Here is a 26559-nt window from a genome sequence, read left to right as displayed (position 1 = left end):
ATCTGCTTTGACTGCAGAAGGTCCTAGGTTCCTTCCCAAGGTAGGGCTGGGAATGCCGTCTGGTTTGCTGCCAATCGGCGTACGCTATACTGAGTTAGAATAACTCAAATTCTTTTCAAATTCTCTTATATAAGTCAATAAGTAACGCATATCTGTTCTCACCCCCACCCCCAATGTATTGATCGACTTTTCTTTGTTAAAGGCATTCAGAATGTGAAATTTTGGCAAGAAGTAGGTGTAGTTTCTGTATAACAGCTTAGGCAACAAAATGATTTTATGTTAAGCCTCTCATCACCTGGGTACATTTGATTGCCTCTGTTAGAATGCAGTTCGAAAGTGCAAGTAGATAAATAGGTACCGCTCCGGCGGGAAGGTAAACGGCGTTTCCGTGCGCTGCTCTGGTTCGCCAGAAGCGGCTTAGTCATGCTGGCCACATGACCCGGAAGCTTTCAGCGGACAAACACCAGCTCCCTCGGCCAGTAAAGCGAGATGAGCGCCGCAACCCCAGAGTCGTCCGCTTAATGATCAGGGGTACCTTTACCTTTTACTGCATCTCTTAGAAGGCAACACGTGTTGGCAGGACAAATCAGGGGTCAGGCAAGAAGCTTTGCAACTGTCACAAAACAGGGTTGGGGAGAGAGAAAAGGGAGACACACGTTTAAATTACGTTCTCCTGATTCGGATGGCAGTTTCAGTGGTGGAATTAACATGTGCTGAACTCTACTTAACAAGTGTCCTGAGTTCTGGATGGCAAAACAATATTCGCGGCAAGGAATTTCACTTGCAACCACCCCAGCATTATAGAATGCTGTCTTCCCCAACCTAATGTTTACCTCTAAGAATTCCTGGACTGCAGCTCCCATCGTCCCTGATCACTGGCCGTTCTGGTGCACCTCACCAGGCTGAGGAATGCCTTTCCAACAAACTTGCTGTTGTGCTTGAACTGCAAGGCAGCTATTTATAAAATGACTGGATTGAACCATGCCCCCTCCCCGCAGCCATCAGCTCAGTAGCTGGGCGCATGCATTACACGTGGAATGTCCTAGGTGCTCATTGCCTGACATCTGACTTGGTTGGTATCCATAATACTAATTATATTGTTATTTGTACCACACACACACCCCCATCTGAGTGGGGTGCCCCAGCTGATCCATAGTCTCATGTAGGGTTTTCCCCAGTCTCTCTCCTGCCCCAGATCCTTTTAATTTCAGATGCCTGAAATTGAACCCAGGATGTTTTGCACGCAAAACTTGTCTATTTTGTATTGTTTTAAAACTCATCTTCTGTTGTCGAAAGCAATTGTTGTTATTGTTGTTATTATTATTGCAAAGCATGTACTCTACCACTGAGTTATTGTTGGGAGGAGACCAGGTTTCAAGACGGTAATTCAGTTTGCTCCAATAATGTTGATGTGTGAACTTGTTTGAATTGTGTACTCTGTCATTTCTGAGGTTGTTTTTGCTGCGGCATTACTAACTTTTGTACTTCTTATAGTTTTCTGCTGTGGATTTTCTGGTTGCGTAGTGCACAGGATGGGATTATAACCCTTTCGCCTCCTTCCTATTTGCCTGTCTGGAATCTGACTCTCCTCCACGTCTTGTCTAGCTCTAACAATGTGCTGTTACATGCTAGCCTCTTGCATTTTCATTGCTGATTTCTAGATCTGCTTCATCGAGGATCAAGGAACTCTCCTTATGTATTCTTTTCCCTTTTTCTTTCTCCTTCCATTTTTAAAAAAATATTGTTCTGTCACCTGCTGTGATCTAAAATGTCCTAAGTGCAAGTAAACCTAGATACAAGAAAATTTAATTTTCCCTGTTCCCAGAGGACAATGTGAGCCATAAACTGTGGATTGCAATAAGCCATAAACCATGGCTTGCTTTGCTGCTCGCACTGGGAGCATTCAGACCATTGGCTTTTCTCTTGTGAACATGGTTTAGTTCCTTCCCCCTGCATGCAACAATGATCAAAATAGCCCGTTCAAGCCTGTTTGTGGCAAACCATGGTTTATCACGATAGGTGAACAACAGATTCTTCACAGGAATGACTTTAGGTACAAGAGAATTCTGTTTGTTTCTTACATTTATATGGCATTTGGCACATACATAGGATTTCTGCCTTCATCTAGTCACCAGACTTGGATCAGCTTAGGTTCTGTATGATGGCTGCATCAGCCTGCCTTCAGAGATGCCTGCATTACCACTGTGGGTATCTCAGAGATGTGCAAGGTCCTCCTTCAGGATTGTGGGCCATGCGTGAATACAGAAAGCCTGACTCATTTGCATGCCTTGTATTTGTGCATATTTGGGGAGTGATAGAGCAGGTGCCTGCGGAAAGTCCCAATCAAGAGAACCCTAGTCAATGTGAGAGACCTCTTCCAAGGCTCAAGAAAGCTGTGACCAGTCAAAGGAGGCAATTCCTGGCTTGACAGACAAATCTGGGGAGTGATAAGGCAGCTCTATATCCGTTGGCACCCAAAGCCACTAGATTCTTGAAGAGCACTAGGGTCATGACCCTAATAATAATAATAATAATAATAATAATAATAATAATAATAATAATATTTTTTATTTATACCCCGCCCATCTGGCTGGGTTTCCCCAGCCACTCTGGGCAGCTTCCAACTGAATATTAAAATACAATAATCTATTAAACATTAAAAGCTTCCCTAAACAGGGCTGCCTTCAGATGTCTATATTAGCCAGAGGCAAGCCTGAATTCACCTTGGAGCCTACATTCAAAATTGAGCTGATCACAGCTCGGTAATCGGCATACCTGTAGAATAGGTGTGCTCACCATATTCACATGTTCAGTTTTTAGTGATACACCCATAGCCTGTCATGTGTGCTGTGACTCTTAGCAAGAAGTAGCAACAACAGCAGCTCCTTCCTTCTGAATGAATGGCCAATGCCAAATGGCTTGACGTTCATTGTTGCTTTTCTTTTGCTTTTCATTTGACCATTGCACATTACTGTGGCTCAAGGTGGGGATACCTTGGCTCTCCAGAGATTGTTTGACTTGCATCTCCCATCATCCCTGACCCCATGGCCCATGTTTGCTGGAGATGGTGGGAGTCCCAAGAACATCTGGAGGGCACTAGGGTCCCGATTTCTGCTGCAGCTGCACCATCAATGACAGCACTAACTTCCTGCTATTGACTTGTGATTTTGTTTTCATTCTTCCTTTGTTCCTTTTTGCTTCCGTTGTATGTTTTTTACTTTAAATGTGTGTTTTTTTAAAAGATATAATTTGCTTTAGGATTTAAGTTTTAATACATAGCAGCACAATGCCTTTGTGAAATTCCAGCGTGTGTTGGTGATGGAATTGCAGTAATGTGTTGTGGCTTGGGCCCCTCGCAGGAGTGTATCTCGCAGTCAGCTGTGAAAACCAAGTTTGAGCAGCACACTATCAGAGCTAAACAGATCCTAGACACAGTGAAAAACATTATGGACTCCATAAACGTGGCAGCAGCCAATCAAAGGTAGGCCTCTCCTGTCATATTCACCTTGCTCAGCTATGCAGGGAAAGAGCCACCGGGTGGCGCTGACCTTTCTTCCCTTTATCAGGACATAGCGCAGCCCTTAGGCCACTGCTGGCAAGAGGTGAGTACAGGATTTCTCTGGTCACTTGGCCTCCACATTCGTTGAGTTGTCCCTTCAAATGCATGAAAGATGGTCTGGCCACCGTACTGCATACTTTCAGATTGGACTACTGCAACACTTTCTGCGTGGGGCTGCCCTTGAAGACAACTCAGGTCTCTGTGCAGCGGCATCCAAAATACAGAAGCCCAGACTATTGGCTGGCATCCCATTTAGATACAATGTAGTCCCTGTTTCAAAAGGGACGCGGGTGGCGCTGTGGGTTAAACCACAGAACCTAGGACTTGCCAATCAGAAGGTCGGTGGTTCGAATCTCCGCGACGGGGTGAGCTCCCGTTGCTCGGTCCCAGTTCCTGCCAACCTAGCAGTTCGAAAGCACGTCAAAGTGCAAGTAGATAAATAGGTACCGCTCCGGCAGGAAGGTAAACGGCGTTTCCATGCGCTGCTCTGTTTCGCCAGAAGCGGCTTAGTCATGTTGGCCACATGACCCAGAAGCTGTACGCTGGCTCCCTTGGCCAATAAAGCAAGATGAGCGCCACAACCCCAGAGTCGTCCACGACTGGACCTAATGGTCAGGGGTCCCTTTACCTTTACCTAGTCCCTGTTTCAAAGCAGTTACTTTGGTTGCCAGTTGGTTTTGGGGGCCCAATTCAAAGTGCTCACATTAGTGTTTAAAGCCCTAAACCTCAGGCTTGGGAGCTACTTTATCTGGTCCTCTGGACTCTCCTAAACCACACACCCTACTGGTCCCAGTTCATCCCCACCTTGAGTGTTGTTGTTTTAAAAAACCTGTCTTTGAACCCTGATAATGCCTCTTGCTGTCCTGGAGGAGTGTGGGTGTTGAAACTAGTCTTCTGTATAAGGGTAAAACCTACCCTTCTGTCATAGTTTCTTTAGTTGAGATCCCTGCATTGCAGGGGGTTGGACTAGATGGTCGCCGGGGTCCCTTCCAGGCCTTCAAGTCTATAATTCTGTGACCCCTGGCATGCAGCTCCCAGAAGGTTGTCCAGAAAAGAATGCAGCCCTCAGGCTGGAAAAGGCTCCCTGCCGTTAAGGACTTAGGCCCCAAATATCTGAAAGATGGCCTCCTTCCCTACAGACTCTCTTGGGTGTTAAGATCGGCAAAGCCCACCCCCCACCCAAGCTGTCTTTATAGTTCCTCTGCCCTGAGAAATTTGGGCAGGAGAGGGCATTCTCTGTGGCAGACCCTAAGCTGGCACCTTGATTGTTATAGCTTTCATCATATGTCAAAGATACATCTTTGTACCCTTGATTTAGGACTGACCCTAATAAATCTAATATTGGTGAGTAATAAATCAAATGAATGAATGAATGAAGGTTTTGGGTTTTCCCCCCGTGACACTGGTTTTTGCCCTTGCTGAAATTCTGGAATCCCAAGTCCATGTTTGGGGGAAATGACAAGTGCCCAGGTTGCCTCTAAAGCAGGGCTATTTGTTGCCTGCCTGCCAAAAATCCAAGCATGGAAAAATAGATGAAAAAATAGATCTGCTCTGCATTAAAGAGGGACATATCGTATTTTTCCGTGTATAAGACGATGATTTTTGCTTTTTAAAAATTAGTCAAAAATTGGGGGTCATCTTATACATGGAAAAATTCGATATTTCTCCATATACCTTGGGAACTAGAGTAATGTAATCGCTGGGAACTGGAGACGTATCTGATTAAAAATTGCTCCTCTGCAGTGAATGTGCTAGATTGCCTTAGTGAGTCTCACTCACTGGCTCCCTTTCCTCCCCGCACCCCCAGTCCATCTGCAGTAGAATGATAATACTGGCCTGCCTTAACGGAGTTATTGTAAGAATATTGCAAAATAATCCCTAGGCAGCATATGGTCGCACAGCGTGAGTGCATAATAAAGTGTAACGACAAACGGTAAAAACAGCAAATGAAAATCAGAGGGTAAAAATGTTAAGCATAAGGTGTTGAAACCCAGTGGTAGGTAAAAGACAATTGGCTAAGGTTCCAATAGAGCTCAGAAGTTCTCCTGAGCATGTGAGAGCAAGACAGACTTTGCCGGGTGTCTAAACATTGAGGGCACCAGGCCAATGTGGCTAGGGAGCGAGTTCCATAGTTTGGGAGCCACCACTGGGAAGGCCCTTCTCCCAAGGGGTTGGGGCCTTTCTTTAACTGGTGAGCTGCCATTCTCGCCCGTGTCCTTGGGTGTAGTTTTGCGTCAAGCCTACCTAGACAGGGAGAGGCAGCAGCACTTTGGTGCTCGGTTTTTCTCCCCTGCCGGGACACTGTGCGTACAGTCGGGGTTGATGGCTGCATTTCTGCTACTTACCTTAGAGTCCATTCAATGGAAGAGCGAGAAGATCAGAAGGACAGGCTGGAATTTGTCCGCAACCAGCTCAACCTTTTGACAGACGACATCAAGAAGAAGATCAAAGGAGTCACGGAGGAGGTAGCAAACAAGGTAAGTTGCGGTAACCAGCCCGGAGCATGCCAATCATGGCTGTTCACAGACCTTTGGGGTGCTTTTAAGGGCTTCTGGTGCTGGAACAATGGCTAGCGAAGACAGTAAGTGCCCAGCAACTTCAAAGATATCGAAAGGGGTTGTTAAGAACATCAGCTGGGAGGTAGAATTCACTGAGTGGCCTTAGTCAGGCCTTTCCCGATCTCTCTGGTTGAGTCTCTCCTTCCATCTGTGATAAGGAAACTATTACTGGCCTGCCTTGCACAGTTGTAAGGTAGGTGGGAGGCCATAGCTAAGGGGGTTGGTTTGCATGCGGAAGCGCCTAGGATCCCTTTCTGACATACTCCGTTCAGTCTGGCACAGCGCAGCTGGGAACGGATCCTGATTGTGAAGCTAGAGAGCAACGACTTGTGGGAGAACATGATAAATAGCCTGAAGTCCGCTTGCTCCTGGGCTAGTTGATGGATCAGTGGCCTGGCATGGAATAAGGAAGCTTCATATCTTCAGGGTCATTGAGATAATAAGGGCACGTGATGGGCTTTGAAGGCTTGCAGCGTTAATCCCAAGGTTGTGCTGGAAGTTAAAGCTGCCCTGAGCATCAATCTGCAAAGAATTTAGAATAACCACCCCGCTTGCGTTTCGTAAAAAGGCTCCTCATGCTGTTCTTGTCCTTTGTGTCTTTTCCAGGTATCTTCAGCCATGACTGATGAAATTTGTCGGCTTTCTGTTTTGGTAGATGAGTTTTCCTCCGATTTCCACCCATCCCCACAAGTTTTGAAACTATATAAGAGTGTAAGTTCTGCCCTAGGTGGAAATGGTTTAGGTTTTGTCCGGTTTTGCTTTGTTGGGGTTCTGTGATGGGTCTTTTTGTGCTTACATGACCAACACATAGAACGTCTCAAATACATCAGTTTCTCTGAGTTTAATGTGAAGTGTTCACTTCTGATCAAAAATGGCAGAGGGAGGAATGAATTATAAGTACTCTCCTTCCTGGGGCTTTTTCCAGCAGGAACTCAGTTCCGGCTCCTCTCAAATGAGCGCCATTGCCATTATTCAAGAATGGCATTCATGGTGAGCTCTGGCACCTCTTTTTCTAGATAAATAGCACTGCTCCTGATCCCTCCCAAGGATCAAAAAGATCACACACTTAAAAAAAAAACCTTATTTGGCAAAATGTTGCCACCGCCCCTCAAGATCTCGGTGAAGCTAATTTGTTTGAGAAACTCTGCGACTGAAGAGAAAGTCATGCCAACTGTAATTAGAAAGTTCATTTTTAATGAATGAATGATCTCTTTTTGGGGTGGGTGGGATAAAATTAAAATATTCCTTCCACTCCCCCTACATCTCTGTGTATGTGTGTACTCCTTGGAAAGTGTTGAAATTCGGAGAGAGAGTGTGTGTTTGAAATTCAATTGCCTTAACTTGCATGGTGCTAGTGAAATCAGTTGGACGGCAATAGTGTTTCTTACCCGCAAAAAATCGAGTCTGTATGTTTTGCAGCCAGTCCAAACGTTCTTAAAATATGGGGATGCAACTCATTACATCAGGATAGCACTTGCAATGTAACACAGTGGCATATTTTTAATAGCGTGTGTGTGTGTGTGTGTGTGTGTGTGTGTGTTTTAAAAGCATTGGTAGGGAAACTGTAGATAGTTTAATGACAAGCTGCTAGCAAGTTGCCCATTAAATTGCGAAGAGTGTTAACATTCAAACCATTGCCCAGTGTGCCATGTAGAGACTCGAAGTCTCAAGTATGCAAAGAGGGGAGAGGGCAGAGGCCTCTGACTGGTCTGCTGGTTGCTCCTAAGTCTGTACTGGGGGAGCCTTCGACTGACATGTCCTGGAAGGCAGGTGGGGCCTTTGGGAGGCTGTCCCCCAGGTGGCAGGTGCCTCCCGCAACTTTCTGATTTCTCTCTCCTGCCCATGCAGATGAAGAAGCTCAGGAGGTGAGCAGTTTCTTCACAGGCAGCTAGGATACGAAAAGTTAACTGTGTTGCACAGCTGTTCATGTTTTGAGAGGCGTTTTCAGAAGTAGTAGTAAGAATGCCCTTGAGCACGTCAGTTGCTTGCCCTCTGCTGCCTCATTGTGGCTTTTCAGACCCTACAGCTTGGACAAGTCACCTGCTGACTCTTTGCTTTCTCTGTGAAATGTCAGGAGCTCAACAAGCACCTGGAAGAGGGCTTGGGAAGGAACCTGGCCGACCGTTGCTCCAGTGAAGTCAACAAGTCTATGTGTCAGTCGCAGCAGGAAATGATCGGTAAGATTTATGCAGAGGAATGCCTAAATTCTGCTTTTTTGCCTCCCTCCCCCAAGAAACCCTTGTATATCTATTTGAACAGAGATTTATGGACTACAGTCTTTCATATCCAAAGTTTGTGCACCAGGAGGGTTACCTCCTTAGTTTATCCTTCCTTCCTTTTTTCCTTCCTTCCTTCCTTCCTTCCTTCCTTCCTTCCTTCCTTCCTTCCTTCCTTTTGCCAGTCCCCTTCCTGATAAGCAGCTATTTATCTTTGTCCCTTGGGTGTCAGCTGTATGGGGGCTCATGAGAGAGTGCGGTGTAATGGTTAGAGTACTGGACTCTGACCTGGGTTGAGCAGGGTTCGAATCCTCAGTCAGCCGTGAAGCTCACTAGGTGACCTTGGACCAGTCACCATCTCTCAGCCTTAACCCCCCTCACAGGGTAGTTTTGAGGATGAAATGGGGGGAGAAGAACCATGTACACCACCTTGAGATCCTTGGAAGATAAAAGGTGGCATATAAATGGGACAGATAGATAGGAGTTGTAGTGGGGGGAGTCTGCTTTGAGCTCTGCTTTCACCCCTCTCCTTTCTTTCCCAGAAAGCCTGCAGGCCCTGCTGCCTTCTGACGTCCAGAGCAAGCTCCACTTGCTGATTCCGTGCAGGAAGTTCGACCTCAGCTACGACCTGAATTGCAACAGCCTGTGCTCCGACTTCCAAGAGGACATCACTTTCCGGTTCTCGCTGGGCTGGACGGCCCTCGTCAGCCGGTACCTGGGCCCCAAAAACGCTCACCGGGTGCTGCTTGGCGTGGCGGAGCCGGTTCTTGCAGTGAGTGCTTTGGAGGGTTTTTCTAGGGGGCTTCAGCTTATGCAGAAGGATCCCGATCCACCGGGTGCAAGTAGCATCTCCAGTGTGTCAGTGGAGACCTATGGCGTCTGTCTCTGTTCTCTGTATTAGTGGGGCAGCTGCCTGCCTGTGTGCAAAACAGCCTCAAACAGCAACAGTGGGACCTTTTCCTGTTCCTAAGTGCCAATGTGCAACTCCCTTGCAGGCCTTTAGAGTGGAGTTATACCGTTTGGCAGGCGATTCCTGCCAGACCTTTGGGGAGCTCAGTGATAGATCATCTGCTCTGAATGCAGAAGGCCCCACGGACAATTCCTGGCATTTTTCGGGCAAGGTTGGGATTGTCACCTGGTCTGAAACCCTGGAGAGCTGTTGTCATTTCAGTGGAGAAAATGCTGATCTCGATGGATCAATGATCTGACTCGGAATGAGCCAGCTTCCTCTGTTCTTATATTCCAGAGCAGGCTTTGGCCTCCTCCCCTAGCCCAGCCCCTGTGTGCAAAGTTATGATCCGTGCAAGTCAAATGGGCCTGTTTTTCCAAGAGGGCAGGAAAAACAGGGAACGTGATTCTCGACACGGAATCCAACTTTTTTCCAAGTCTCTCTATTGCATTTCACTTTGCAAAGCAAGCTTGTAGTCCTCATGACAGCGAAGGTGTGCTTGAAATTGGGTGGGAAGCACTTGCTGCAACCTCTGCATTGAGCGGGTTGCCAGATAAACTGGGGCTTCAGTACACTGCTGAGCCCCTAGTTCTGCCCCATAACCTGCAGAATTTCTGAGGCCTCAGCTTGCCCTCCTGGAAATAGTGCAAGATTTATTTATCATAAGTTAAAACTGGCTTTTGAGATATATTGGTACTTGCCCAGTGCCATTGGGATCGGCTGTGTCCAGTTATGTAAGCAGCAGAGCAAAGTGTACAAAATAAGGTGGGTAGGTTGCAGAATTCTGCTTTCTTGGTGCAGAATTTGGACTGCCTGGCTGCAGAATATGCTTGCACTTTAGCACAGCCCTTTGCTGAAGCTATTTGAAACCCCTTTTTAAGGCTGATGCTCCACCATTATATAGTTTCATCTAACCCACCGTAGCTCACGAACACACTCATTGTGAGCTGTTTATTTAAAGCTGAGCTCTCCCCGTTCTGGTCTCATAGAATCATAGAATCATAGAGTTGGAAGAGACCACAAGGGCCATCGAGTCCAACCCCCTGCCAAGCAGGAAACACCATCAGAGCACTCCTGACATATGGTTGTCAAGCCTCTGCTTAAAGACCTCCAAAGAAGGAGACTCCACCACACTCCTTGGCAGCAAATTCCACTGTCGGACAGCTCTTACTGTCAGGAAGTTCTTCCTAATGTTTAGGTGGAATCTTCTTTCTTGTAGTTTGGATCCATTGCTCTGTGTCCACTTCTCTGGAGCAGCAGAAAACAAACTTTCTCCCTCCTCTATGTGACATCCTTTTATATATTTGAACATGGCTATCATATCACCCCTTAACCTCCTCTTCTCCAGCCTAAACATGCCCAGCTCCCTGGGAAGATGGATCCCAGTTTCTGTTTTTCGCCCCTAGATCCCTCGTTCTCTTGCCTCCACCCCTTGTGCACCCGCTGCTCCTGCTCTGACCCCAGAGAATGCATCACAGGAGGAGCTCATGGTCTCATTGGTCACCAACTTGGCGTCGCTGACCTCCCGGACCTCCATGACCGTCATCATTGTCGGAGGACTTGTGAGTACCCTGCGCAACTCTGCCGTGGTGAGAAATCCAGGGAAAGCACCAGACCTAGGGATGGGCAGCATGTGGCGATGGATTAATTGCCTGCCCACTTACTTCCCCATATTATGTATATGCAGCGCTCTGTCTAAGGCACCCTTTGTGCCATGGGGGGCTGTTAACCAGGGGAGCAGTGCTACGGTGTGCAGCACCGCACAGTGGTCCAGCTCACATGCTGCACTGAACTATTTAAAGCCAAACCTGTCTCTCCAGCTGTTTTTGAGCTACAGCTCCCATCATCCCTAGCTAGCAGGGCCAGTGAGTAGGGATGATGGGGAATTGCAGTCTAAAAACAGCTTGAGAAACCCAAGTTTGGGAAACCCTGGTTTAAAGCAAACTATGGTTTCACCTTGCCAACAAAGGTCCGTATAGTTAAAGCCATGGTTTTCCCAGTAGTGATGTATGGAAGTGAGAGCTGGACCATAAAGAAGGCTGATCACCAAAGAATTGATGCTTTTGAATTATGGTGCTGGAGGAGACTCTTGAGAGTCCCATGGACTGCAAGAAGATCAAACCTCTCCATTCTTAAGGAAATCAGCCCTGAGTGCTCACTGGAAGGTCAGATCGTGAAGCTGAGGCTCCAGTATTTTGGCCACCTCATGAGAAGAGAAGACTCCCTGGAAAAGACCCTGATGTTGGGAAAGATTGAGGGCACAGGGAGAAGGGGATGACAGAGGACGAGATGGTTGGACAGTGTTTTCGAAGATACAAACATGAGTTTGACCAAACTGTGGGAGGCAGTGGAAGACAGTGCCTGGCGTGCTCTGGTCCATGGGGTCACGAAGAGTCGGACACGACTAAACAACAAGGTTTAGATCCTTGGGTTTATTTTGGGTGGAATTCTGTGTCGGGCTCTTACAAACGTACCATCTCCACAAGCATCATAGCTTGCCAGGTGGAACAATCCTCACTCTCTGTGCCATTCAGTGGGTTCTCCCTACAGCCCCCAAGCCAATTTTGGAGGGCACATCGGGGGGGAAGGTGGGGAAACCCCATTGCACAAGTGAAAGTCCTTGTGCAGGGCTTTTGATGATGGGTCTCATAGGTGACTCCTACCCTTGGTTTTTAACTGTATTTTATCGCTGATGCACATGTCTTCCTGGGCACCTGTGAGTAGCAAGGGCAGGATATAAATGTTATGGATAAATTTATAATACTGTGAATGAAAAGTCTCTTCTGCTGCCATGCCACAGACAAAGCAAGGCAAAGCCTGGTTTTTCCTGTCTGTAGCTTCCGAACAGTCTTCAGGGGCAGCCCCTCTTGTAGAGCACATTGCAGTAGTCTAGTCTGGATGTGTTAGATCAGTGTTTCTCAAACATGGGTCTTCAGCTGCTGTTGGACTACAACACCCATCATCCCTAGCTAGCAGGACCAGCCTTCAGGGATGATGGGAGTTGTAGCCCAACATCAGCTGGGGACCCACGTTTGAGGAAACACTGCATTACAGTGGTACCTCGGGTTACATACACTTCAGGTTACTCCGCTAACCCAGAAATAGTGCTTCAGGTTAAGAACTTTGCTTCATGATAAGAACAGCAGCAGCGGCAGCAGCAGGAGGCCCCATTAGCTAAAGTGGTGCTTCAGGTTAAGAACAGTTTCAGGTTAAGAATAGACCTCCGGAACGAATTAAGTACTTAACCCGAGGTACCACTGTATTAGATAGATCCTGCTCAAATTCTGACCCTGGTGTTCCTCTTCCAGGTTTGGAGAACGGTTGGCTGGAAGGTCATCTCCCTCTCCCTGAGTTTGTATGGGCTGCTGTATCTCTACGAGAGGCTCACTTGGACGACCAAAGCCAAAGAGCGAGCCTTCAAGCAGCAGTTTGTCAACTACGCCACAGAGAAGCTTCAGATGATCGTCAGCTTCACCAGCGCAAACTGCAGCCATCAGGTGCAACAGTACGTCTTGCCTGTTTCCGTAACTTGGGCTTCTGATCCAGAGGAGCGAAGTTGTAGGGCCGTCTCAGCCATTTCCTCAAAGGGGATCTCTGCAAGGCGACTGGAAGGGAGGCTTGGGGGTTGCAATGCAAAGGACTGGGTGGTTTCAACAGAGTAATTTCTGTTAGGTCCTTGAAAGAGCCTGTGACTCTCAGCTTTGCTTAGGGAAGTTTTTAACGTCTGATGTTTTATTGTATTTTTAATATTTTGTTGGAAGCTGCCCAGAGTGGCTGGGGAAACCCAGCCAGATGGGCGGGGTATAATTATAATTATTTATTATTATTTTTATTATTAATTCCCACTTTCCCTATCCTGTAAGTTCCAGGATGAAGCTACTTCCTTCTCCGTGGCTCATCCCAACTCATTTCTCATCCTCTCCACAGTTATCCCTTGGTAAAGAGACCTTTCAGCATGTGATTAAATTGATCCAGTGGTACCAGCTTTTCAAAATCTGATAGTAATTCACACCTCCAAACCCCCTTTGCCCCTTAGCATCCCTCTAGGTAATTCCACCTCCAGAACCCCAGGGGGCACTCCTTCTCACTTTGGGAACTACTGGTTGAAAGTGGCATGTTGGCAAGACCAAAATGGGAGCCACATTTCAGGGTTTCCCTGTTCTTCTGTATAACATATGTCAAAAAGAAGAGGTAGAGGTCTCCCCCTTGAGCGCTTGGTCATCCATGCATATGGCAGGAAATTGGGGCGGGGATGGGGACATCTCATTGCCGTTTCCCCCTCGGAGCCTCCAGGGTTGAACAAATCGGCGGACCTGGGCTTTCCGGGTTTCTCTTTCAGGGAAATGGCCATGACTTTTGCTCGCCTGTGCCAGCAAGTTGACATCACGGAGAGGAACCTGGAAGAAGAGATTGCAAGGTTGTCCAAAGAGATTGCTCAGCTGGAGAAAATCCAGAACCACTCAAAACATCTACGGTAAATGGCCACGGGGGGGGGGGGGGCTGCTTCTGCAGCTATCGAAATGAGCAGCCGTGAGATGAAATGACTGCTTCGCTTTGGCCTTGAGGGGTGTCATAATCTCATGGCTGTGTCTTGAAGCAATATTGGCGATAGGTCTAGAGCAGGCACGTACAACTCCATAGAGACTGCGATCTACTGCCAGTATTATAAAACTGGGAATGAGCTACCCCATGGGTAGGCAAACTAAGGCCCAGGGGCCGGATCCGGCCCAATCGCCTTCTAAATCCAGCCCATGGACGGTCCAGGAATCTGTGTGTTTTTACATGAGTGGAATGTGTCCTTTTATTTAAAACGTATCTCTGGGTTATTTGTGGGGCATAGGAATTCATTCATCCCCCCCCCCAAAAAAAATAGTCCGGCCCCCCACAAGGTCTGAGTGACAGTGGAGCAGCCCCCTGCTGAAAAAGTTTGCTGATCCCTGATCTCAACATAGTTGTTGAGCTTTTTTGGGGGGGGGGTACCAGGAGGATCTTTTTTACTTTTTGAAAAACTCGTGAGTAAAGCTTAGTTGAATACCACCCTGGTTGTTCAGTGAAGGGTTGCACATTTGATTCCCATATTCTTGCATTGCAGAGGGTTGGACTAGATCCTTAGGGTCTCTTCCAGCTCTATGATACTATTCTATTTGGGTCAGGCCAGTGGCCCATCTAGTCCATCACCTGTGGACTCATCTACACAGGTGCAAATACAGTGGTGCCTCACAAGACGAAAAGAATTCGTTCCGCGAGTCTTTTCGTCTTGCAATGTTTTTCGTCTTGTGAAGCACGGTCTGTCGCAACTGCGCCTCTTCAAGCGGCTTTAAAAAAAAAGCGCAAGACGTTTTCGTCTTGCGAAGCAAGCCCATAGGGAAATTTGTCTAGCAAAGCAACGCAAAACCGAAAAACCCTTTTGTCTAGCGAGTTTTTTGTCTTGCGAGGCATTCGTCTTGCAGGGCACCACTGTAAAACATTTTAAATGTGAAGTGCAATATACAGATTTGACACTAGATGGTGACAGTGAGCTAAGCTAAATTCAATGTATTTTTCAAAATGTTTTTTTAAAAAAAGCTTTTTCACAGCGGTTTTTTTTATGTGTGTGTGTATTCCACCCTATACTCACAGTGGCCAAATAGATGCATATGGGAAGCACGAATTTGGGCGTACGGTTCTTGATTTTAAGTTTTTACATTGTGCTGCGTGTGCGGTATGTGTTAACTTTAGTAAGTGAATACTCTTTCAGTGGAACGGAGTAAATATCCTCAGAAATGGTTTTTGAAAAGTAATGTGCTGCCACACGTATTTTCCCTCCTTTTTTGTAGGAAAAAAGCTGTCCGCCTTGAAGATGAGTTTGACTGTTTTACAAAGGATTTTCTCCATAAAAAGAAATGAAGAGAAGGCCTCGTGCTTTTTGGCTGCTCCAGGTGGAATTTACAAGATGACACTACTTCCCATCCCTGCAAAGTCACATGAATTTTTCAAGCCCCCTTTATTCTACTTTCCCAGTTGCTGCCTGGCTCTTTTGATGCTTAGAAAATGAACTCTGCCTGAGAGCTAGAGGAGCGAAGCAGTATTACCACTGATTGAATCCTTTTGCATCTTTTCTTAGAAAGAGAAATAATTTATATTTACTGGTGCGTACAGAAAATTATTTGGCAGTGTAAAAATAATAAAACTAGCAGACCTATCTAGTATTTTGTATTAGTGTTTGCCTAAAGGACAGCCCCCCTCTTTCTGGCATCCAGGAAGAGAATAGAGTGAATTCACCCCTAATCCTGTGTCAAAGTCTTGTATTAGCTGGAATTCTCTGTGGGAATGTGTGCTGCTGGCTTTTTCCAGGACTCTTGTTACAGAGCTGAAGTATTGTGGTGACAGATTTCCAAAGGGATTTACGAAGTTTGAGTGCAGAGACAATCACTATGGCTGAGCATTAGGCATAACTCTGGATTTCCCATTCTGTTGAAAGGGACTAAGACTGTCAAATTTTATTTGTCATGCTCTTAAAGCTTTAATGCCCTGGTAATTAGACCTTCTCAGTCAAGATTAGCTAGCAACTTTGTTTGTAGAGAAGAACATGGCTTAGCTCAGAGAACTGTTCTGGAGAAACACCCTTTTCAGTGATGGCATACGTCCTTTTGACCCAATGGTAGTTCTTGAAAACCAAAGCGATGTCATGCGTATGAAGCTAGAATAAGGGTGTCTAGTTTTGAGGTGTCTGGAAGTCCAAAATTCATTCTATTTGCCTGGCCCAGGCCAAGCATTTAATTTCAGGCTGCATGCCCAAGATTAATGCTCTTTTAAGACCCTGAAAAGCATCAAGACTGCTCTGCTTATGCAGTTGCCCCCTTAACAGAATAGTCTTTATTGCACACGGACTCTTTCGCTGATGGTGGTTCAGTTAGGACCTCAATGATGGTCTGCATCAGGACCTACAACCTGATGTTGCCTCCAGCTCAGGCTTCCTCAACCTCAGCCCTCCAGATGTTTTTTTCCTACAACTCCCATGATCCCTAGCTAGCAGGACCAGTGGTCAGGGATGATGGGAATTGTAGTCCCAAAACATCTGGAGGGCCTAGTTTGCCTATGCCTGCTCCAGCTACCATGGTTGCACTGAGTGATGCGAGTTGCTTACCCAAAGCATCTAGAGAGGGGGGCACCAGGTTAGGGATGTCTCATCTGCATAATCAAGGGGCTCTCCTGCTTTCCGATACCCGTCTTCCCATGACAATTTTCGGTCAGTGCATTTTACAAAAAAGAAATGCAGAAGTTTCAGTTGCTCCTACAAGTGACCTTTGAGTAACGCGTTTGAAACTGATGAACTGTTTAATTATTATCAGTGAAGCTGGCGCGGAAGTTTTTTCTTTCTTTTAGGTACAGTTACAAAATATGCATGTTTTTTTAAAACCAAAATGAGAACTTAGTTGTAAAAGAGCCCGTGTTTTTGTAGTGTTGCTTGAACACGAAAATCCACTGCTCAGGAAGGGCTAATGAAACTGCTGGGTTGGTAGAGACTTTTGTTTAGCAAAAAAATTGAGGTTCACTCTTGTATTTTTACTCTGGTGCACTGAAATGTCTGACACGATTCTCCTGCTTGAAGTGGGTGGTGGGTGGGTTTCATTGTGAATGCAGCCAGAAGGATTTTTAACATTTGATGAATGTGAAACTAAAATGACACCGTGAACTGTACAGATTGCAGCTATTTAAGGTCTACGATTCTCTAAAAACAACGGATAGACTTACACACATCTTTTGTTATGGCACATTTTTGTAGGTATTTATTTTGGCCAAGTAACACAACGAATTTGAAAGCTACTCACTCAGTAGCTGCTTTCTTCATTCACTGTTGTCATACATGTCGTTCCATGTCTCTTTGCTGGCTGTATGTATGAAGATATGACACGTTGGGAGAATTCTGCTCTCTAAACTGCGAAGGCTCGAAGGGGGAATTAAAAACCTCACTGCAATTGGTATTTTCCTCCCAAGATTATCACTTTATTGTTGGAAGTCCTAACTAAATAAACTTCTAGACTTCTTTGGTAGTGAAGTGTCCTGAAATGATTTTAGCCTGCTGCAGTCAAGTGATAGCTCTCGCCCTCTGCTTCAGCTGGGGAAGCTCAACAATTTTCTTAATAGGATTTCTCCACTTGAATGAGGTGCCTCTTCCAGCAAGGTTTCAGCTATTGCAGATCTAGATATCTGTGCAGGAACCACCAAACTGATTCTCGTATTTCACAATATGTAGTCTAGGCCCAAGCTTAATTGTTGCTGTAGCTAAAATTTAGCTGCTAAACTAAAGCTCATCTAATTCAGGGTCTAACCAAAAAGGATATTGGTTGATCCAGACCATAAGCTTTAATCTGTAATTTCTACTTCTTTAAGGGAAACCATACTTAATTCTAAGTAAAACAGAATGGTCATATTGGTTGTCCTAAATAAAATGTGATGTTTAACATTCTGCATCTTCCACACTTTCAAGTTAGTTTGTGATGGGATTTCAGGAGCACTGGTGACAGATTATTAGGATTTCATTTTACATTACTGCCCTGTTTAATTGCAGTGGTCATGTATCACAAAAGGATTTATGCTGGAGCCACAGGCAAAAAATTATATTGTTTGATCACAGCTGAGACTGAGAAGGCATGTGGCAGGAAATGGCTAAGGTTTCTATAGAAGACAGTCTAGAACACACTTTTAAGACCTTACAGTGATTATTTAGTTTAAGCTGGGACTAACTTGTTTTAAAATGGAATTTGACCATTTCTAGAATGCTCGTTTCAAAATGTAGTATGCACATGTGCATAATTTATGTGGAGATATATATATACACACACACATTAATTCTTCCCATGTTTATTATTACAGTCAATTTATTACCTTCTAAACCACTATCTCAGGACAATTTAGATATCTAATATTTTGTGATACCAAAATTTCCTTTCCACCTTTTGCTGCCTTGAAGTGGTTTTTATACTAGGCAGCTAATAAATCAAGCAAACAGTTTTGCTCATTGCATTTAATCAGCTATAAAGGCAAGATTGGAGGGAGGGGGAATCATATATGAAAGACAGCCTCCCTCAATTCTGGCAGTATCTCCCCTCCTTCCAGTGTCCCATACTGTTTCGGTGGGTCCCCTGGCAATGACCTTTATGGAAGCAGACACGCTCCACTGTCTGAGCAAAGTTTACTCACACTTCTTTGCAGCTACCCCAGTATATATGGTAGTTATGTAACAGATCCCAGTAGTGATGTATGGAAGTGAGAGCTGGACCATCAAGAAGGCTGATCGCCGAAGAATTGATGCTTTTGAATTATGGTGCTGGAGGAGACTCTTGAGAGTCCCATGGACTGCAAGAAGATCAAACCTCTCCATTCTGAAGGAAATCAGCCCTGAGTGCTCACTGGAAGGACAGATCATGAAGCTGAGGCTCCAATACTTTGGCCACCTCATGAGAAGAGAAGACTCCCTGGAAAAGACCCTGATCCTGGGAAAGATGGAGGACACAAGGAGAAGGGGACGACAGAGGACGAGATGGTTGGACGGTGTTCTCAAAGCTACAAACATGAGTCTGACAAAACTGCGGGAGGCAGTGGAGGACAGGAGTGCCTGGCGTGCTCTGGTCCATGGGGTCACGAAGAGTCGGACACGACTAAACAACTAAACAACAACAACATGTAACAGATCAGATGCTTAGGCATATAAATAATGTTTCTGAACATAAGGAAAGAGGTGTAAGTATTATACAGCCATGTCCCATATTAACTCATATTTCCAGAGGAGGAGAGAAGGAAGGAAGGAAAATGAACCATTGCAGGCAAAGAAATCCTAGTTAAAAGCGGTTTATTGGTTACAATATCAAGTCAGGGTAACATCTTTCACGGAACCACTGTACAAATACAAAGGAAAGGTTTGTTATGGGGGGGAGGAGAGGCAGGAATATAAACAATTCATAGCAAGTGATTTTTTTATTTTTTAATCCACAGGGAAGTCTCTATACAACAGCACTGTTAGAAGAACAAATGGCACAAGTCCCTGCACTCTTCTTTTTTTAATTAGGTTAAATAAAATAATTTTTAAGACTTTCTGAATACACAATCCAAAAGGCGGTGCAGAATCACTTGGCACCTGGAAATGTTTTGGAAGGTTTTTTTCCCTCAAAAGAAGCTGGCAGCAAGGTAAAAAGAGAACCACACACATACACCAAACCACTGTGCACACACACCCTGGATGTGAAAAGGTTGAAGCAAGTCGTTAAGAGCGGGGGGAAACCCCATTCATTTCTGAAAACGGATGCAGTTCCTTTGGATGGCTATGCGAATATACACATGGCGAGATGCGTTGCCGTGAAGAGGAAAGAAAGAGCACCATTGTGTTGTAAAAGCAAAGGCTTGAACCGTCTCTTTAAGATGCCCACATTTAGTCAAAACCGAACGTCGTGTGGCACGAGAAAGGTCAGGCACATATAAAAAAGTAATCATCATCATTTATAAGTCATTAGTAATACTGTTCACGTACTCACCGTAACATCATCGAGCATTTTTAACAGTCTTGCGTGTATTTTACAATCAGTAACTGACTTGAGAAAGAAAAAGACCATGGCATGCAAGTGCCCCAAACATGGAAGAAGTTGTTCGGGCAGCATGCATGCCAGACCAAGATAAGGAGGCATAACACAGAGACCCTGAACTTCCAAGGTCAGAGACAGCCATTGGACATTTCTACCTAAGGACCGGGATCCCAAAGAGGGAGCACTGGCTATTTTCCCTCCCAGCTGCAGCCAATGGTGTTTAAGATCCTTCTCCCAACCCAACATTCAGAGCTATCTGCTCAGTAGGGACGAAGAACATTTAAGAAGCCCCACTGCAAATGCACGACTTTGGGTCCCACCCACAGACAGAGGATTTGGCTGGCTGTAGACCTTGTTCACATGGCAAGCCCTATTGCAGCCACAGAGAACTGGGAGGCACTCTGGGCCCTGGCTTGGCCTGCCCCATGACCAAAGCCTACGGATGCTTCCCGGGCAACTGGGGCCGCCGGACAGGATGGGATGTCTTTGAACTGTTGTTAAATGGTGGCCAGTTTTCATTTGTTGGCACCCTTGATTTCTACGGGCCATCTGTCATGGATGCTTTAGCTGAGATTCCTGCATTGCAGGGAGTTGGACTAGATGACCCCTGTATCCCTTCCAACTCAAGGTTTTATGATTCTATGAAATGCTACTGGCAGTCACTCTGATGCACAAACTCCTTGAAAGCAACAACCGAAAATGACCTAGTCACGCTGACATCTGAACAACAACACCACATAAAGTCTAGTGCAGCGGTTCTCAACCTGTGGGTCCCCAGATGTTGTTGGACTACAACTCCCATCATCCCTGAGCTCTGGCCTTGCTAGCTAGGGGTGATGGGAGTTGTAGTTCAACAACATCTGGGGACCCACAGGTTGAGAAAGGCTGGTGTAGTGGGAGATGGGGAGCAAGGGGCAGAGGAAACACTCTCAGAATGCTTTGGCTGTGCTCTGAATTAATATGGAACTTTGCAGTGGGGCAAGACCAGGAGTGATTTTCATTTCATACAGTGCAGCAGATGTTTCATATCAGGAAACGTAACATTGCCAATTCACGGGCAACCTTTCTCTTCGGAGAAAAAAACTGCTCAAACCCTTGACTCAACCTGGGGTGCTCATATGAGCTAGACCCCCCTTGGTTCTCTTAGAAGATGGAGCCTGGCTGATTCACACAAATTGTGGCTCACCCCGAGGCTTGGCTCAATAGGTGGAAAGCGATTTTGCTTTTGAAATATAAACTCATTCCAGCAGTTGGCATACCCACGTGGCAAATCACTGCTCCGCTCCACATCATTTAGTGCAATACATGCGAGTGGAGGCCACCATGGATGTAGCTGGCAGGTAAATTTGTGCAAGAAATTGCAGTAAGGAACAAGGGGTTGAAAAATCTGCCCTAGGGATGCTGATCCTCCTGCTAAAGTAAGCCACAGAACAGCCAAGAACACAGAGGCAAAAATGACGGACCCCTTGCAGGTAAGGATGTACTTCCAGTGTTCAGATGCCAAGTTCAGCTGGCAGTACTCAAATCATGAACTTGAACCCAAATAGGAATGCAAATATTTCAAATATACTACATTCCTTGTGTGGCTGGAAACCAGAGTAATCCTGTAATTGGCCTAGCAATAGCCTTTTGACAGCTTAACATAGGCCACAGCTAGCAAACCCACAGCACGACTGCCGCTTTCTCTGAACAAGCCCCATTAAAACAAAAGAGGGAACGTTAGGAAACAGCTCTGCCCCTTGCCTATATTCTGTTCATTTCAAGCTGTGTCCAACCTGAATGGTGCTAGGACAATAGCGACTTGGGACATCTAGCTAAATCAATAGGGGTGGTCTATACCAACAAACGCCACGTTCATTTTGTAAAGCGGATGTGAGCACTCTGTGCAACGAAGTCCAAAATGCTACAAATAAGGAAATTTCCCATCAAAACTCCACAGTTGTGCAGTTGCCTTCAGCCATGCACAATGTACACACATGCAAAAAGAAAAAAGTGCCCTTGGTGTCAAGCAACACTGAAGAACAGCAGTGCAATGCTTTTGTTACAAGTCAAGGGCACAGAAGGCAGCTCAGTTTCGACTTAAGATGAAACCGTTTATATCTGTGGGGCAGCCTTGAGAAATCTGGTGCCATCCAGGTGTTTTGGAATATAAATTCCCATCAGCTCCAGGCAGATGAGAGTGGAAGCCTCTAAGAACCACATGCACACCTGCAAAATCCTCCATTCATTGATCTGTAACTCTCACAAATTGTACTTGGGAAATCATGGGCATCACAAAATACTCATTTCACAGAAGAAAAACCAAGGCTGCTCAGAACCACCCTGCCCAATGACACGAAAAAAAGTAGGCAAGGGAAGAAAAATAATTTTAAAAATAATATTTTTTAGAGGCGTAAGGGTCCTTGGCAGATACAAAGGGTTAGTGTACCATGATACCCATGAGCACCATGTTGGGGACTCCAGGCATACAGCCTCATCTATAAACAAGACATTTCCACAGGTATCCATGCCCAGGGTCACTAATACATGCATTCTAATACATGAGTATAAGCCGTCGCACCCCTTAACTGGCACAAAGCAGAAACGGCTATGTAACAATATCTGCCAGCTTGCTTAGCTCACTGGCCCATCCATTCTCAATTTCAAAGCTTTTCTGGAGCTACTGTATTTCACTTTTCAATTCAAGGACTGCATTAGTTTTACAAGCGCAAGTCAGTCTTAAGGTCAATTCAAAAGGTGGCTTGTGTTTGTTGTAACAAGGGAGGTTTGTACACAGTTCAGAGTGACTGCCTGAGCATGGAAAGAAAAATAATATAAATCCTGAAACATTACTTGACCCCTATGCTCTCTGATCCACATGAAATGAGTGGCGCTTGTGAATTTGGTCCTACACAGACAATAGGTTTGTTAGTGTGCGGAGGAGCAAATTCCCGAAAAATCACAATGTAGTAGTGTCTTTTTTACCACTACTAAATCCACTATGCTTGGCACATGAATTGGCACTTTTACTGTTGTAAACCAGGGCAACTCGAAAGGCTGGAATGAGTGATTAAAAATTCAGCTGAAACTTGCCAAAACAGATGGCTCAGCTGCGAGACTGTTTTAATGTTGACAGCTCCTGATATTTGCCAACAGAACTGGGATTGTTTTAAAAGCTCCTCTTACCCCACACTTTGAGAAATGGGCACGTAACAGCAATGTAAAATTGCATCTTCTGATACTGTGTGCACAATGAGAAGACAACCAAGGATCCACCTCCCGTGTCCACTCTTTTAATATTTCCAGAAGAGTGTGATTCACTTAATTGATTATAAGCACAGGCACATTTTTTTTTTACCAGCACCATAAATTGATTCCAGTGATTTATTTTTATTTTTAAAAGCTATTTCTAACCCTTTGCTGTATAACAGTTCTTATGAGCTGTGACTGGGTGAACTTCATCTCACACACATTTAACTTTTTTAGGAGGCAGTGTGGCCAGTTTGTTAGGATGCTCTTCCGTAACACCTGGCTCCCAATTAAAGGCTGAAACTGTAGCAATTAATGGATCAGGATTAACTGGGATGAAATGTTCTAGAGAGAGAGATGAAGACAAAAGGAAATAAATGCCCAAGTTCAGGGATCCTGTGGACCTCCAGATATTCCTGGACTCCAACTCCCATCAAGAGCACCCGCCCAAAGAGCATTTAATGTCATGCCGTTTCTGGGACAGGCACACATAAAAGGCAACTCTGTTCTGCTGTGGAATGTCTGGGTAACTTGGCAGTATTAGAATGAGCTTTCAGCCATTCCTAGAGTGGCTGATCGGTGCAACTGAGCAGAAGGTTCTAAGAGCCAAGACTTATGCTAGCACACAAATCCCATGGCTGGAAGAATGCTTGAATGCACTCCCGCTCTTATCATTTCTCCGCATGTGCAAAACATCAGGTGGGTGTTTTAAAGCTGACAAACAGATCAACCTGTGGATTGTACAGGAGAACGAGATTGAATGTGAGAGGAGCTGCCTTCAGAACAGTGTTATGCCCCCACATGGACTTGGAGTGGTACGATCCCATGAGAAACAGCATCTTTGCTAGAAATACAGACTGTAGAGGCTGATGATTTTATAGTAGGTCAAAACTTCCCATTTACAAGTGCTCCAATAAAAACAAACGATTAGCTCAGCAGTTTTTCAGCCTCAGTCCCTCAACTTACACGCTGTTCCAAATTTTAGAGGCTGCTGGAAGGAAGCTCATATAGTCTGCAGACCAAAATATTTCAGTTCTTGTTTGTGAAATGTCTGTCTGATGACCTATTTAACCCCCTGGTGTTTAGAACCCCCCTGACTGCCAATGGACTAGCCAGGGTCCACAGGCAAATAGGATCAAACCGCCAATTTAAACAAACTGGTCAACAAGCAAGTAAGGCGCTAGGTGTCGCAAGAAGTCGTCAGGGCCTTCTCTCCTGTTGTTGTTTTTTAAAACGGATAGAAACAAAGACAGATCAAGCAGTAATTCAAACACTTCCCGTTATAAAATCCACAAACAGCTCAATAACTTCACACTTTATCTACAGTAAATTCACTTGGGGGTGGGGAAATAAAAACATATCAAAACAGCAATCTAAGTTGATCCGCCGCAGAACTCAGGAGGAAAGAGACATCTCAGATTAAATGTAGAGCTATATAAATGCAGTTTCTTAAAAAAAATGGCGAACATTATTTCTTTACTTACAGACAAAATGTTACATGATTGGCTGCTATGTGTATATTCAGTTATGTACAAAAAAAAAAAAGTACAGAATTAGCCGGGATAGGCACAAACAGAAATCCCTCCAGGAAATATAGCCAAACACAAGATGGACTGGCTTTTAGCTTCTGTCAACCATAAATGTTATGTCCTGTTCCCCACCCCAAGTCACCAATTTCTCCCACCCACAACTTCGCTTGATTTTATATATATATATTTATATATACTTCATTTACAGAAAGCCTATTTATGCAATAAATCAGTGAGTAGAAAAATTTCACCTGTAAATACAAGGTAGAAATGTTATTTCACAGCAATAGGCTGCAGCATTGATCTCTCCAGATCTCAGTGGAGAAGGTGTGCGTGTCTGTGTGTGTGTGTGTGTGGCCTGCCAGATTAATTCCAGATTCTGAGAAAACTGTCCCAAGATCCTGTAGCTACAGCCATGCCATCATCAGTAACTCCTAAGCAGCTGACTCTGTTGTCGTGGCCAGCAAGGACGCCTGGGGGAGAAAACAAAAATAACATTAGGACGGGTGGCCCCAAAAGGAGTCTTATTATTTACCACATTTGTTATCTTGCCATCCTTCCAATACCATCACAGCAGCATACGTAACCATTTCAACAGCTTTGACAGTAGGATGGCAAAGACAGGAACAATGGCCTGACGTCGTTCAATACGCTTCACAGCTGGGCAGGAATTAAAACCCACATCTCCTGAGCTCAAGTCCAACACTCCATCCCATCATGTCACTTTAGGCTCTCCCGGAATTAATATAACAAATGGACAAATTAGACATTGGTGTGAAAGATCAAGGATCAAATCCCAAGCTTGACCACATATGTGTCACCAGGAAGCCTTAAACAACCTGCTGCCCTTGTCTAAAGGTGCCATCATGTTCTGTCTGTGGTCTTTCCAGGAATTAAGCGACTGGATAGTACAGCTGTAAAATGTTCCCAACGGGACTCTAAATTAGTCTTGAAACCAACTTACCATCAAGTGGCATTGGTCGTTCTGATGATCTAGAAGAACTCTCATGTTTGAGCATGTGTAAGGTAACCTGCACAGCTTTCATTCCTTTCAAGCTGAGGTTGTGCAAGAGAAGAAATTGCACCCAAAGCCACAAAAATATCCCTCCATTTCTTTAATCTGGACAGAATATTAAAGGTCTCAAAGAATCCAGAAAGCCGTGAGTTTATGACTGATTGGGATACTGTGTCACCCCATCACTCGGGTTCTCTGGGTGAAGAGTTTCACCAATAAAATGGGGGTGAGACTGCTGTATTCATGGAAGATTCAGCTGGAGCTCCCAACTTGAGACTACTTTTTCCACCTCTCCTGGTATTGTACTTAAACCTCATATCTGGCAGGAACTGTTGGTGTTAGTGAAACCATTCTGCTGTGGCTGTTCTTATAAAATCAATGGACTAGCCAGGTCCTCCCACACAGCTCTTGGAGCTGTTGCCTCAAGCTGGGCAGCTTCCTTGGCTGTCAGTATGAGCTTTTGAACATGCAGGGCATTCCGCAGAGGGAACCCTGAAAGAGCCGTTCCTTTCTCTAAGCACGTCAACTAACCTGCACGCTCTCCCTTCAGGGAGTCCCAAACGTTGCAGTTGAAGTCGTCGTAGCCCGCCAACAAGAGGCGGCCGCTCTTCGAGAAAGCGACGGATGTGATCCCACAGATGATGTTGTCATGGGAGTACATCATGAGCTCCTGGTCAGCTCGCAGGTCAAACAACCGGCAGGTGGCATCATCAGAGCCAGTGGCAAAGGCATGGCCGTTGGGGAAGAACTGGGAAGTGAAACAAGAAGGGTCGTGGTGAAGAGAAACAAATGGGCAACATCAGGAATTGTTTTCCAAAGGGACCAGGTGCCTTTACTAAACTAGCTTATTTCCAGAGTTGTTGGCATCTGTCTGTCTTGGAACACAATGAAGGAGTGCCCCTTTGAGGGCTGTAGGAAGGTTGCAGAGCCTGCTGTGGCCATAGAG

General features: G+C 45.3%; 2 protein-coding genes across 3 annotated transcripts in view; one reads left to right on the top strand and one right to left on the bottom strand.

The window, feature by feature from the left end:
• MFN1 (mitofusin 1) overlaps nucleotides 1-17315 on the top strand; it is a 34379-nt gene extending 17064 nt beyond the window's left edge. The window contains 9 exon segments of the mRNA XM_081190170.1: nucleotides 3360-3481; nucleotides 5910-6036; nucleotides 6724-6828; nucleotides 8192-8294; nucleotides 8876-9105; nucleotides 10689-10844; nucleotides 12591-12787; nucleotides 13622-13756; nucleotides 15099-17315. Coding sequence (XP_081046296.1) covers nucleotides 3360-3481; nucleotides 5910-6036; nucleotides 6724-6828; nucleotides 8192-8294; nucleotides 8876-9105; nucleotides 10689-10844; nucleotides 12591-12787; nucleotides 13622-13756; nucleotides 15099-15168 — 1245 coding nt within the window. The 3' untranslated portion in view covers nucleotides 15169-17315.
• A 1782-nt stretch (nucleotides 17316-19097) lies between these two features.
• The window catches only part of GNB4 (G protein subunit beta 4), a 40315-nt gene continuing 32853 nt past the window's right edge, over nucleotides 19098-26559 (bottom strand). For both annotated transcript variants that reach the window (XM_081190592.1, XM_081190593.1), the window contains exons 9-10: nucleotides 26145-26361; nucleotides 19098-25071 (exon numbers count right to left, since the gene is read on the bottom strand). In XM_081190592.1, coding sequence (XP_081046718.1) covers nucleotides 24965-25071; nucleotides 26145-26361 — 324 coding nt within the window. In that variant the 3' untranslated portion in view covers nucleotides 19098-24964. The remainder of the gene's footprint in view (nucleotides 25072-26144; nucleotides 26362-26559) is intronic.

Source organism: Podarcis bocagei, assembly GCF_964188305.1.
Source record: "Podarcis bocagei genome assembly, chromosome: 4".
NCBI classification, from domain to species: domain Eukaryota; kingdom Metazoa; phylum Chordata; class Lepidosauria; order Squamata; family Lacertidae; genus Podarcis; species Podarcis bocagei.
Note: the sequence above shows the minus strand (reverse complement) of the source record. Positions and strands in the feature narration are given on the sequence as shown.